We start from the raw sequence: 14,268 nt of genomic DNA, 5'->3' as shown, positions 1-14,268 counted from the left end.
CAGACATTGCCATAGATCTGCCAAGACTTTGGAGTGATCCTGTCTCTCTTAAGTGGTGGTGAAGTTTATGCACAGATTACTTATGATACCCCCACAGACAACTGTATCACCTGTTATTTTCAGCAGCTCCTGCTGCCTCCACCTGTCTTTCTGGAAGAAGAATGTAATACCAATATCCATTCAGCCTGAGGATGAATGGACACCAGAAGACAGCACAGAGATAAAATGATGACTTCAACAGCAGCAAACATACAAACCTTGTCTAGATTTAACTGTGTATTAATATTGTAGGCAGCAAATTATTTTGGTGCTTGGATGCTCTGCAAGTCTGTATGTGAGCATGTGCATGCATTTGTTAAAGGGAAAAGATTTTCCTTCATTAGGGTTTTGGCTGCCTATATGTATCTTTAAACACTGCAATGTTGGGGTTGTACTGTGCCAAACCCCAAATTAAATTAAAAAAAAAAATAAAAAAAATAAAAAAAATTCAATTGCAAAGATCTGCAGGGGAAGACTTTGTTATCCTAGCTTGGATTAATCCAGTAAGACTGTGAATGCAGTGCAGAGCAGTCAGTTTGCTGTCAGCATGTAATCAGCTTTTCTCAGTATGTATGAATTATGGAAGAAACTTAATTTTAAGAACCAGATTTGGTTTTGGTGGCTTTTCAGACACAGGTAGGGTATATATTTAAACAAAACTGTGACTTAGAACTTAAGTTGTTCTTTCTGTCCTTAACACACATACCAGTAAATTTCTTGTCTTACTCCAAAGCATATATATTCGAGAGTGCCAATCACTGAAATAATACCTTTTAGAAATAGTGAAGGGAAAACCAAAACCTTTTTTATTAACAACCAAGGAAGATAGTGGTTCAAGTCTAAAGCCAGCAAAAGCAAGGTCTTAATAAAAAATGTGACAGTTTTAATTATGTCACATCCAGTTCCACTGTCCATTTCCCCATAAACTCACAAATTACATGTGTGTGCACAGACACAGAGATCCACTCTCTATCTGCATACATAATGGAGAAAGGCTCCTGGTCAGAATATTTCATTCTAAAACCAGATTTGTTGCAGTTCTACTGAGTGCCATGCAACATGAATGCAACAGACCATTTTTAGAACATCTCCTACAGGCCAAGTCCTAAGGGAGTAAATTATAAAAATTAAGGGAGTAAATTATAAAAAGTCAGTATCATATATATGCAATTTCTGTAAAATCTGAAAGGGAGTAGTTTCAAATATGAAAAAAAATAGCATTTGCATCCAAAGTGCTACAGGCTCCCAGCTGCTCTGCCTGTTCCTCATTCCTGATGCAAAACTCGGGCACAGATGTGCAAACTGACTAAACACCTGGATAAACCCACACGGAGCTGCTGAGCACATTCATTGTCAGTAACTGCACCCCCTCTGCAGTTTGCAGTATAAGACAAAGCCGCAAGATGGTGCTACAACTACACCCAATCTAGTCTACAGGCAAGGTCTGTGTGTGCTGTTTAAATGGTGCACACGTTTCCTTTTGTGGTTTAAAGCTTTTATTTGCTTGAGGTTTTCTACTTTTTCTTTTTGAGAACCTAATGTGAACAGCACAGAAATCTAGCTGCCGTTCAGGGTGATTTTGTTTTCAAGGGAAATGAATAATGTCATTAATAACAGAGCCAGTATTGCACATTTCATTCATGAACCAGTTTGACACAAAACACCCGACCTCAGGCTGGATTATGGCAAACTATAATCCAGCGTTTGCCATATGTTTTGCCATATGACTGACATGTTGTGTTACTTGCCAGTTTCAGCCACGCTTGCCATGAAGCATTAGCGTTGAGCCTCTGTCCCAAACTGCACCATATAAGCAGCGAAGAGAGTAAAAAGATGGAGAAGAACAAGAATGAAAACAAAAAGATACACAGAAAAAGCAACAGTAGAGTTAATATGGCAGATTGAGAACAGTACAATAACTACTAGACATAACTTGGTATTTTAAGGGGCAAGATATTTATAATATAATCTACATTGATTTAATCTGGTCATTTCTAGTTCAGAATGGATTACGTATATTTGTAAAACAATAAAAGGCAAGTTCTTTTCCTTATCTTTTTCATATATAGCCTTAGTAGAAAGCTGATAAATATGTGCTTTTTCATAAAGCAATGACTGTTGCAATTGGGTGTTTTAGTAAATGTTAAACTAATTTTTGAGAGACCTACCGGACCCTGACAGCGTGGGAAGGGCAATTTCTGCAGTACCTGTGAATGGCTGCAAAAAGATCTTCAGTAGTCCTTGGTCTTGCTGGCGTTGCCACTCCATCCGTCTCTTCCCCATAACTACAGCTTGGCAGAAATGAACTATTTGCTGTATCTGATTCAAACACCTCCACTATACAGAGAGAATGAACAAAATTGTCAGTCCATCATGTGAATCCAACAGGCATATAATCCTGAAACCAGACCTTGCTGCCTCTAAGGCAAAGCATCTGAGAGACTGAGTGCACCATTGTCATAACTGTGATTTCAGATCAACATTTGCTTAGGAAACTGCAGTGCATGAAATGCTTGTGTTTGGTCACACATACACAGGCAGAAGAAATACAAGAAAATTTGTATGGTTTCCACTGAAATGCAAAAGCAAAATTTACAAAGCTAACTATGTTTTCATAGCATGCTTTAATACCAGCACAGTCAGATAAAGCATCATTTTCTTTCCATGTCTGCAATGAGAAGTCAGAAAGTAATTATAAGAAATCTCATAAAATATTAATCAGATCCCTGCAACTTTCTTTAGTCCTTTAGTTATAACAACCACAAGAGGTTCTTTCCTCTACAGAATCCCACCTCAATGCTAGGATTGCCATGCTCACTCCCCAGCTGCTTTAAAACAGCTACTGTTGTATATGAAGAAGAGTCAGAGAAAAGAGACTCACCACTTTCGTTCTCTTGAGATAGGTGCCCGTCAGCATTACTGCCGCTGTCTTGGCTGCTGCCTGAACTGCTTCCTTCATCAAAAGCAGACTGCTCCTCCTGCCTGGGCTCTTCTTGAACTGGTGATGCAGCAGGCTGTACCACAAAGGCATTCGCTCCCCCTGCCTCAGAGAAGGTGAATCCAGCAGCTCCTCCCTCAGGAACCAGGCTGCCAGAGTCCATCTCGCTAGAACCGAGTCCATCTGTAAGACAATTTCTCGCCTCCTCGCAGTGTGCAAGCACAGTGTCTCTCTTAGTCGGACTTGATGTGCTTCTGACAGTATCACTCACTTCAGCTGCTTTCTCCACTGTAAGATCTAACTGTGGAGGTGGTACAACAAGGAACAGTTTAGGTTTCTTAGAAATAGGAGGTGGTTTCTTGCTTGGCAATATGACCTGAACCTTGTCAGGAGATGCTGGTGACCCCTGAAGTGACATGCCAGAAGGGAGGTCTTCACTCTGCACTGAAGACTCAGGTGTGTCATCAGTAGCTGTCCCCAGTGCATAGGCTTCAGAAGACTTTTTTAGACCTACTGCACTCACAGGCTTTTGATCACTGTCAAGCGCAGGTGTGTTATCAGAGAGAATGAGAGGAGAACCCCGAGACAGCGTTTGAACTGCATTTTTAAATGAAGTGCCTTGAGTTTTCATTTCCTCGTTGCCTAAGCTGCTACTGAGTCTCAGTGAGAGAGATGGCTTTAGGGAAGACTGTGACGATGAATTTACAGTACCCTTCTCCTCAGACATGGCTTCAGAAGCAGATTCAGGTGATGGTTCACCTTCTGTCACTTTTTTCACAGACCTCAACTGCACCATTTGCAATGCTTTGGTAGTTACTAATGGCATCACAGGTCTCGATGAGTCTTGCTTGTTGAGTGCCTGTTTCACTGGACTGTAGCAAGAATCTTCCTGGTTGCGTTTCTTAAAAGAATACTGTGGGTATATTGTTGCACCTTTTGTTAACTTGGGATCAAGAGGTGGTGCTGGTGGTGGGACAGCTAAGGGGCAAGTAGGAGGAGGAGGAACAGGGGAAGAGAATGAACTGATGGAAGCTTCTTGCTGTAACCATGGGACAGTCTGAGCAAAGGAAGAATTTACATTAGCTTCTGGTGGAGGAGGGGGGAATGTGGGAGAGGCTGGCAATGGTGACAAATCCATGACTTCTGCTGGAGGAGGAGGAGGGGGAGGAGAAAGTTCGGGGCAATGTGGAGGTGTTGAAAGAGGAGGTGGCAGAGGAGGTGCACCAGAATCTGGAGGAGGGCTCAGGGCGGGGTCCAATTTCTTCACACTCACGCTCCCTTCGGTAGATGTATTTGAAGAAAGAGAAGTGGAGGATGAAGACATGGAAACTGAAGACAGAAGAGAGGATTTCCTCTCAGGCACTTTAGGCTTCAGCTTGGATTTCCCATTTCCTGATGATGCAGGTTTTAAAAGTACAGGCACTGGAGTAAGCGCAGTGGGTGTATTGGACTGGCTGGAGTACCCACTCGATGGCGACGTGACTCGGTGGGATTTCTCCGGAGAAGTGCTCTTTGGTTTCGCCAGCCCACTGGGCACTTGTGGCACAGAAGCCCTTGAGCCATCACTGAAGTGGCTGATGCTGTAATCGCTGAGAGCAGACGATGTACTGACAGAATGGGTCACTGGGGATTTCACCTGGTCGTCTGCCACTGCGGCATAGTCGCTGTAATAGCCCCACTGGTCAGCGTACTCTGACTTGATGCTACTTGTTTCACTCTGTGAGGGAGTGACTGTGCAGATGGAGTAAAGGTTTGGAGCAGTGGTGGACATCATGCTGCTGCTTGCACTGACCGAGCTTTGGCTGCGGGAGCGCAACACCCAGGGATCCTCATAATCACTGGAGGGGCTCTGGGAAGGGGAGCTGCCATTTTTGCACTTGAGATTTAACTGCAGAGAATGCTGGAGGGTGGCAATGAGAGTTTCATCAAGTACCTGTCCACTGGATTGGACTTTTTTCTTAGGCATCCTTCTGAGCGAGTCTGTTCTGGACGGTGGCAAAGGCGGTTTCTTGGCCTTTTTCAGAGAGATGTTTCTTGCAAGAGATTTGTCACCTTGGCCTGACTGGTCAACCTGCTGTTTCTTCTCCTTTCCTTCGAAGACATTTATCACACTGTCTCTGGGATTCCCAAAACCATTAGTATTATTGCATGGCATGTCTGACTTCAGCCCAGAGTCCATATGCATGGAACTGTAATAACCATCATGGTCAACAGAATACACAGAAGTAGAATCATCCCTGACTGATGTCCTCTCCAGGCTGCTGCTGCCAGGAGTGGCACAGCCTGGTGTGGTACAAACCACCTTGTGTGAAGGAGTCTCACTGTTTTCTGAAGACTTGTACAACCAATGTTCTGTGCTGTCTACTGTTGCCTGTGCTCGCTCCCCGGAATAGCTAGATTCACTCCTACCATCGCTGTCCTGGGAAGGGTTTGGTAAAGCAACATTGTTCCTGCAGTTGTAGCTTGTGGTCTGAGACCCAGCCTCTGCATTCCCAGGAGTGCTAAGAGAGACAGCAGAGTCACCAAGAGAAAGCATCATGACAGTATTAGATGGGATGGTATCTGAAGTCTGTGAGTGACGTGTGGAGCTACTCTCACTCCAGTTACCACTTGAAGAGTGGTGGTCTTCTTTCCCACTTATTGCACTGCTGGTAACAGGATTGTCTCTTGGATTTGGGTAGGCAGTGGAGCTGTTTATTTTACTGTCCAATGAACCAACACTCTGGGCAGCATGAATAATGATAACTTCTGAGGAGGATGACAGTGTTGCATTGGGTATGATGCTCGTTGAGTAGGTGGCATGAGGAGAGACCACACATGCTGGGCTTGCAGACTTCTCACTATCACAGCTTCTCACCTCTTGAGACTTTGGCCTCGACAGTGTCCCCATCGTGGGATTATTCCTCAGATGCACAACGCTATCATCCACTTGCAATTTACTTATCTGGTGAGTTAAAGTGCCAGCAATGTCTTCCGTCTGCCTAGAGATGCTCTGTGTCTGGTCTAGGGACTGCAGAGATACTCTTGCACCAACTCGAGGCAAGCTGTGAAAACCTATGTCGCTATTTGGGCGAGAAGCAAATATAACTGCAGCAGAATCACTCATCACTGACATGTTTCCAGATGAGCTGGAGAACTGAGACATCTGGGCTGCAATGCCTTGTCCTTTCTGTGCTCTTATTCTTCTCATTGAAGGGGGCACAACTTTAACTTCCTCCGTCTGGCAGCTGGTGTCCTTGGTTTCCGAGCGCTGCATAGCAGAGCGATAGCTGTCTAGTCTCCCTAGTGTGGAACAGTGATCTGGGACATACATCGAATGCCCTCGGAAATCACTTTGGCCAGCGCCAACTGCTGGAGTCAAAATAAAATAATTATTTCTTGAAGCACAAACTCACATTTATCTTCTCACTCATTTAAAATCAAAACTCCCCAGCAAACTGCTTGATCCCCACGTTCCCGCAGGCTATGCCTTCTGAAGAAAAATCTGCAACAATGGATTTTGCACAAGCATTGTCTGTTTTCTGCATTTCTCTTCCCTTTTTCATTATTACCAGGAACCTCTCTTGCTTACAGAATCGTCTGTGCTCCTGCCACACATTCGACCCATGAAATCCTCTGTTTATGACATGGTAATAATTTCCATAGTAATCAGTTATGTCAGAAACCAAGTAGCACTGTTTGACTTCCAGTAGGCAATGCAGCAGGAACAGACAAAAGCCTGAGAAACGTGAAGGGTGTTCCCATGCTAATGCCTCATGCAATAAAGAAAAGGGGAAGGAAATCTGGAGACTAGTATGAATAAAAAGATCTGCTTTTTACAAGCCTTACACTTCAGAAAAAAAAATTTCAGGGAACACTGACAGCTCTCCAAGTCCTGCAGTTTGTCTGAAAGAAGGCTAACATGGAAACATGCATTGTTTTACCACAAATAATACATACACTACAACAATACTTATATATAAACATTATACAACACTGCAAAGAAAATCATTAAATAACAGTTCTCCTTACAAATACTCTCTAGTTATCTTACAGGAAAAACTCTAAGAAGTGGGGAAAAGCTGGTACTGATGGTCATCTCATCCTCAACACCATCAGGAAACAAAAATAAGTGTGCTTTTTCTAAAAGAATGAATAACCATATATTGACAACTTTGAGGACAATGGAAAACCAGTTTTAGTTCAAAATATAATAATCGCTGGGTCGGTAGAAAGGACTCCAGGGTTCTGTTAAATTTACAATTTTATTGGTAGCAGCCTTTTAAAATCACAAACCAGAGCACTGCTTTAAAATTAGTCCGTGTAAGGCTGCTGCTTTTGAATTCAGTTGCGTTGCTGTATAAATAGCAATAGAGAGGCAGGCGTGCTGCTGGAGATGCTGGTAAGGATGCTGCATATGTCACTGCGGGGGAAAATTGGTTATTTCAAGTCTCCGCCTTAGCTAGTCTCAGGAGTAATGAAGTGGCATGCCTGATAGGACTGTTCTCCTTTCCTATTTACTACAGGGAACTGCATCTGGAGGATAGGTATTCTTATCATGCAGCTTTAAACACCACTTAAAGGACATTTAATTATCCTTATTCTTGGCAGGCAAAAGAGGCATTTAGGATAAGAAAAAGAGGTCTCTGAAAACGCTACAGTTAAAGCAGCACACCACACAAAAAGGATTGTTTACTTCTTTTCTCCAGGCACATAAGTAGTCTTTTAGCAGCTTGAAGCCTAGTTAGTTTGCTTTGTGTAGACTCTCTTGTTCTCATGAAAATGCAGCCTCTTTCTGCTTTTGGTAGAGGTTTGCTAGAAAGATAGATGCTGGCAAATGTCTTGGATAATCTAATACGAGACACTGTCAGAACAGATGGATGACTGCAGCCGACCAAGAGAGGGATTTGCATATTCTGTACACAGTTATTAAGAACTGTACAGTAAGAAAAATAATTTTAATTTCCAGGTTATTTTTTTTCTACAGAATCAGTGTACATCTTTGGTTGAGAGAGAGAAAAAAGTCAAAGTAGACATTATGAATGTTTCTGGAACCATGACATCACTGTGAGCCAATTAAAAGTATCCAGTTAAAAAATCTGCATACCAAGATATATAAATAACCAAAGAGATGGGATATTTTTCTTCTTCTGTCACTGTGAAATACACACATGCACACAAATACGCACACGCAGACAAGACAGAAGGATGGGGCTGGTGGAAAACAGAGCTGTCAGCACTACAACGAGTATCTAACACTGCTACATACTGACCTGTGGCTGAGAGCACCTCACTTCAGTATGTGGTATGTCTGTATTCATAGAGGAAGTGAAACGCACTCTGTTTCACAAGTAGTGTAACGCAGATGGGTGATTTATGCTTGTTTAAAATATTACTGCTAGGGAAGGTAAATGGCAAAGTGGAATGATGCTGGACTTGCCAACCTGCCCTTTTCCTCCTTTCAAAACCAGGAGTGTTAGAATGCACTTATTGGGACATACTACTCATGGCAAATGCACAGCGAAAGCTGAAATACAAACTTAATGGTGTTGTATCTATGTCACTAAATAAAAGATGCAATGATGGCAATGTCTTGGGGAGTAGCTCCTGCCCCATCCCTTGGCACACATGCCCCAACAGAGCCTGGAGACTGGTGGCTGGTCCCAGCTGGAGCAGTGCTGGAGGAGCACACTAAGAAGAGGGCAGCATGAACAACACACCTCAGAATGCTGCTGAGAACCAGTGCTAACCCTGTGTTACCAGAATTTATGTCATTTAGGGTCCAGCCTAATATGCTCTGGGGAACTGCATAAATTGATTCAACACCAGTAAATGTTTACAACCTCAATACTGCAGGGAAGCCTGTCAGGGCAAGTATTTGCACCAGTGAAAGATCTCTTATAGTTAGAATTATTCGGAGCCCAAATAAATACAACATTCAGACAGCCCAGCCTCAGTATAAAATACAGGGCTATATCCTTCAATCATTTTATGGGATATGGTCAGGGAAGGGATTTTTCATGGCTGTTATTACAAGAAGACGACTTTGAGGTTTTAAATATTTTTGGTAGAAATGCAGCATATTCTTAAGTTGTTTCAGCTCTGGTTTTGACTTTATGCACAACCTCATGCAAAGCTGTGAGGATTTACTTGCCCTTTATAACACAATTGCTCTTTTTACTCTTCCATTTCCTGAAGAGGGACAATGGAAATCTGCAGGGGAAAATGGTTCAAAAACCAACCAAATGAACATTAAAGACTCAGGTATACTCTTAAAATGTTGACGGTTTTATGATTTTAGTGGAATTCAGAAGAGGGTAGCAAGGAGTATTGTATTTGCAATTTACAAATGCAAGGTAGAACCCTAACTTGCTTCCAGAGTAATATTGAAAAGCAAGGATTTTCAAAAACCCTTAAAATCAAACCACCTTTGTTGCTACTGCAGCTAGAAAGCAAATAATCCAATTCTAAGGGCAGCTCAAACCTTTAATTGACTGATTACACTCATAATGCTATGTTTCTCAGAAAATATCTGCTTAAATAAATAGCAGTAAGAAAACAGATTTCTACAACACCAAAATTCTTGCACTGAATCAGAGCTTTTAAAGAAAAAAGTCCATCTAGTTGCAGGGGTGATGTCTGAGCAGACAGCAGTAAAAAAATACTGCAGAACTGGACATCAGGTTACAGATGCTGAACATTATGAAGTCAGAAGTGGCTGCAAATTGGTATGTGATAAATGTGGTTCAAAGTAATTGTTATCATGTCTGCATTTTATATTATCCTGCGTCCACCAGCCCTGCTATGTCCGCCACAGGGGACCTGTATCTACACTCCTTTCTATTACCCTACTATGTTGAAAATATCTCCTAGGGCAAATGCTCTTCCCTAACACAACAGTGTGGACTCCAGCAGCAAGTGAAGAACACTCATTATCTGGCACAAGTGAAACATGCAACATATGGAACAAGTTTTGCATGGAAGCACAGAGAGGAGGTTCAACTGCTTACTTTAGTTCCAAGTTCTTGGTCAAAGATAGGCATATACAGGTTACACCAGTTCTCCCTGACTCTGGTAGTTAACTGGTATTGCTCATTAGAGATGACAGGGATTGAGACTGACTGCAAATTTAACAGAAAAAAGAAAGTGTCTGTATGTAATCCCTAGGGCCAGGTACTAGCTACCAGAAGACTCCCTGTGACTCTAGCTGACCTGGTGGCACCAGCAGCTTGCTGCAGAGAATCAGACAAAAGGTCCTCTGCACTGACATGAGAATAGAAAACCGAAGGTTTGAGAGGATAAACAGTACGTGTAGATATCATGAAGTACATGCTTGTTTCAACTAGCGTATAAAAGTAATCTCTCTTCCCTTCTGACTAATCATTTCTAATATAAGCACTTGGCTCTTATGCCACAGGCACATTCTTTAGAATTGTTGCTCTCATTGCCTCCCCGCGCCCCACCTAGCAATCCTCCTCTAAACCTAGTAACCTGACCAAGTCACTGTGCAGGCACCACAACTTGCAGTGTTACAAAAAAACCCCCAGAGATTCTTAATCTGTTTTACCCTAGTACTTACATATCAAATGATTTTTAAGACACCCAACAAGAAATAAGACAAGTACATTTGGCTCATGACAATTTTAAGGAAATTTTACTGTGCTCCATGAAGCATCTGTAATCTCCGAGGGGAGAAAAATATTGCAGAGAATTCTGTGATACTTTCTAGTACTGCCAGCTAAAAAATATCTTGAATGCTTGCATATATCACTGCCACTCTGAAAGGGAGAATTTTGATGAAAATATAGGCAACTTAAGTTTTCTTGATTCTATTCATTTAAATGAACAGCCTCTAGTAAAGTTTGTTCCTGGCATCTCTGTCTTTCATCCCCCATGCATACTTTCTAACACCCTGATCTATGGATCAATAGTGCTGGGAACATACAATGTTGAAAAACTACAGTTGTAAAACCAGTATTAGTCAAAAGGCATTGTAACTCTGAAAGAGAGATATTATCTCCAAAGACTGCTAAAGCTGCAAATTGAAGCAGGTGCAGAATTACTTGTCTGGAACAACTGGGTATATGTGCGGTATTTCTGCAGGACCGCTGGATATCTGAGACTCTTCTTACCTGTGGGACCTATAACTTGAGTGACTGCTAGTCCTGGAGGGACTAATTGGAAAGGAGTATCAATTCAGAGAAGTCTTCAGCAGAACAGGTGAGTTACCAAAAATCAGGAGGACTTACTCGCCCCCATGTTGCTGAGATGGAATTGCTTCCTCTCAGTCACATCAAAGGAGAAGCTTCAACAGTCCCAAATGATACCTGAGACACCTACTGGTACCACCAGGGTCTGACCTGCGTTGCAAGAAAGCAAATGAAGGACTGACAGTTAAGGTGTCAGTCATACCCATCCTGAAGACTGACACCAGATTCTATAGGTAACAACTCCTTGTGAGCCACTGAAAACGTGAGGTAGGGAAATAAGCTGAAGAAAACTGTATAAGGTCATTATTCTGACCCTTTGAACCCTTAGGTTAGTAAGAAAAAAAAAAAGTAGATCAGGGAAAAAATCACAGAGCCAAAAAAACTATGAATTACATCTTAAGATAGAAAAAAGTATTTAAATAATTCAAAGAAAGTACACACGAAACATAAAATTAGAAGACATTTTTCAAACCCAAGAGGACAGAAACTTTCTGTTTGATTAAAGAGAAGCAAAATGACTGTCAGAAGAAGAATAAATCAAAAGGTGGAAAAGTTGAAGATGTTTTCCTCTCCCCCACTTTGGTGAGGTATGTTTATTTGGAAGTTGAATTGTGGTGGAACTGATACTCAAGTCTGGGACCTGCTCCTCCTGCAAGACAGGGATGGAGTCTGGGACTGCACTGGTGAGGAGCTCTGGAGAAACACAGTCAGGTAACTTGGTACCTTCACAAAAAGAAAGTTAGTCTGAGCCAAACCCTAGAGCACTGACACAGAGAAGGGCTCACGGAAATGTGAAGGCACTTTGCTGCCTTTGTTTCACCCAGAGAGTTGAAACGTGTGAAGGGAGCTGATGATAACCAAGAGCCAAGAATGAGCAAGGCCTGCAACAGCTTTTCCCAGAGAGGTGCTCATCTCTACCAAGCTTCTGTTTGGGAATCATCTTCTTGCCTGAGGGGATAATACAGGTTTGCATATAAGGTACCATCCAAAGACAGCTAGAGGCGATGGATAATGGCAATACAGAGCAGAGAAACTGAGAGCACAGAAACTTGAAGTATAACATAATCTCAAAGTTTCCTGCCCTTTTTGCAGTTTTGATCCAACACTGACTCCTATTAAATATGTATACAATATTTATGTTCTGTAAGACAATGAAGGTAATTCAAAAGTATGCAAAACTAATTTTTTTCATTGTTGTGTTTGGCAGAAAGAAGAATGCTTTGCCTTCTCCTCTTACTTTGGCGTCATCCTGCTAAATAGTACTGAGAGGGTCCTGCTGTTAAAAAACAACTTCAGAAAATAACTGCCATCTCTAAACTAGTAGACATCTCACGTTCTTACTCTGTCTCAGAATCCCATCTATCACATTGCATTTTATTTATGCAGAATTTTGTATGCAGAAGTTTCCAGCCTATACAGACAGATTGGTTCATCGCTGGAAGACACCTGTGAAAACACAACTGTATTACAACACTAAAAAGTAGAAATGTTTAAAGATACTTTCAGCACATGAGTGCAGTTACTGTCTCCTTTCAGTATGTCTGGCTGAATTCTACTAGGGTACCACGTCCACTGACCTCAGGTCAGCAGTCATGCAGGCTCTCTCTTCTGTTTGGTCTTTTCTGTTCCGAAGGAGCCAAAGCAGCCAGGGGAGAACCCCAGCAGCTTGGCCTGGCAGAAGTTCTTCAAGGCTCTCTCACAAGAAATAAAAATAGTTCAAGCCTAGTTGAAGCTTTGAGGTTCTCTCAAGTTTCTGCTTCCTTCTGAAGGATAAACAAGAGGTAACAAGAATGTGCTGTATGTGTTGGTTATTTAGCCTGCACGCAGCAACTTTGGTGTACCAAGGGGTTTTAATCTTTGTGTAAATATTATAACCATTCACAGCAATGCTTTAGGGGAGAAACAAAGAGATTTATTCAGCTGAAACCACAGGGAGAATGTCAATAGGCATAATGCAATTGCTTGATTTGGAGTTTAGTCCAGATCCTTGTTCCGATCAAATGAACTGTGGAATGTTTTAAAACAACTCGTTGTTTGTTTTGGGACAGTGTAAGAGAAATAGGGAATGGACTACTACAGAAATATTTCTGCAGTGACAGGGGAGAAATGGCAGAAAGAACACTGAACAGGGATGAGAGAGACCTAATTTATTCCCAGCCTTGCCAGTGGCCTGGTGGGTGACTCTGGTTAAGTCACTTCACTGCAGCATGCCTGGTTTCCTCCTGTATCAGATGAAGACAACACTATCACTCTTTTCAAGCGCACTTTGTTTCTAGTGGTAGAAACCAACATGCTATCAGGATGGATACTGCATGACAGAGTCCTCCTGGCATACATTTTGCTGTCTGGAAGACCTACAACCACCACAGAAGCAACATGAAGTTCCTCAGACAACTTCTGCCATAGGGCACGTGGCTGAAGCCCTATGTGCCTGCAGGTTGTGGGCTGGGGAACCATCCAGAGAGCTCCTGCAGCATGATATTGCCAGCCCTGAGATTTCCACAACTTAAAACAGAAGGCGAGGAAAATCTTCAAGCAGCGCAGCATGAAACGTGCTCAGCACAGAGATGAAAGACCAAAATCAAGACATAAAACTTGTCACTCTTAGTGAACAGATTGGCAAATGCTACGAAATTCTTTTAAGATATTAACTGAAGAATTCTTTTTAGGATAGATGGCAACTGCAATCTCAGTTTACTCCACCAAGTAAAACTACAGTTGATGTTTTCAAGCATCAAACATCTGTCTGAAGTGGTCACAAATATAATCTCTCAGTTTTGTAAATGTTTTCTTGAGGCAGAGGATTCCCATGGCAGGGCACTCTTTCATTACAGATGCCAAAGGAGCACAGTTCCACTCACAAACTGCTCTTCAAGTAACTGTTTGTTTCTTGGTTTTCTCTATGCCTGGCCCTCTAGCTCATTTCAAACCCATCCAGACAAGTTACATATTTTTGCCTCTCCTTTTGAAAAATCTAGACAAAGAACAAAGAATTGAAACCATAATTAAAAAAGAAATGGATGCAAAATGCAAGGTAGTAAAACTTACAGAAACCATCAATATATGAGACAATTTCACACATATAGCACCAAAAATTATGTT

At 42.0% G+C, this 14,268-nt stretch overlaps 1 protein-coding gene across 7 annotated transcripts in view; it reads right to left on the bottom strand.

The window, feature by feature from the left end:
• NHSL1 (NHS like 1) overlaps positions 1-14,268 on the bottom strand; it is a 182,623-nt gene that overhangs the window by 9,145 nt on the left and 159,210 nt on the right. For 5 of the 7 annotated variants that reach the window (XM_051792484.1, XM_051792486.1, XM_051792488.1 and 2 more), the window contains 2 exons: positions 2,921-6,328; positions 2,247-2,376 (listed from right to left, as the gene is read on the bottom strand). In XM_051792484.1, coding sequence (XP_051648444.1) covers positions 2,247-2,376; positions 2,921-6,328 — 3,538 coding nt within the window. The remainder of the gene's footprint in view (positions 1-2,246; positions 2,377-2,920; positions 6,329-14,268) is intronic. The other 2 variants (XM_051792487.1, XM_051792485.1) reach the window with 1 other exon arrangement.

This window comes from Manacus candei, unplaced genomic scaffold, assembly GCF_025592945.1.
Source record: "Manacus candei isolate 608988 ecotype Guabito, Panama unplaced genomic scaffold, ASM2559294v1 h1tg000034l, whole genome shotgun sequence".
Lineage (NCBI taxonomy): Eukaryota > Metazoa > Chordata > Aves > Passeriformes > Pipridae > Manacus > Manacus candei.
This window is presented reverse-complemented; position numbering and strand designations above follow the sequence as displayed.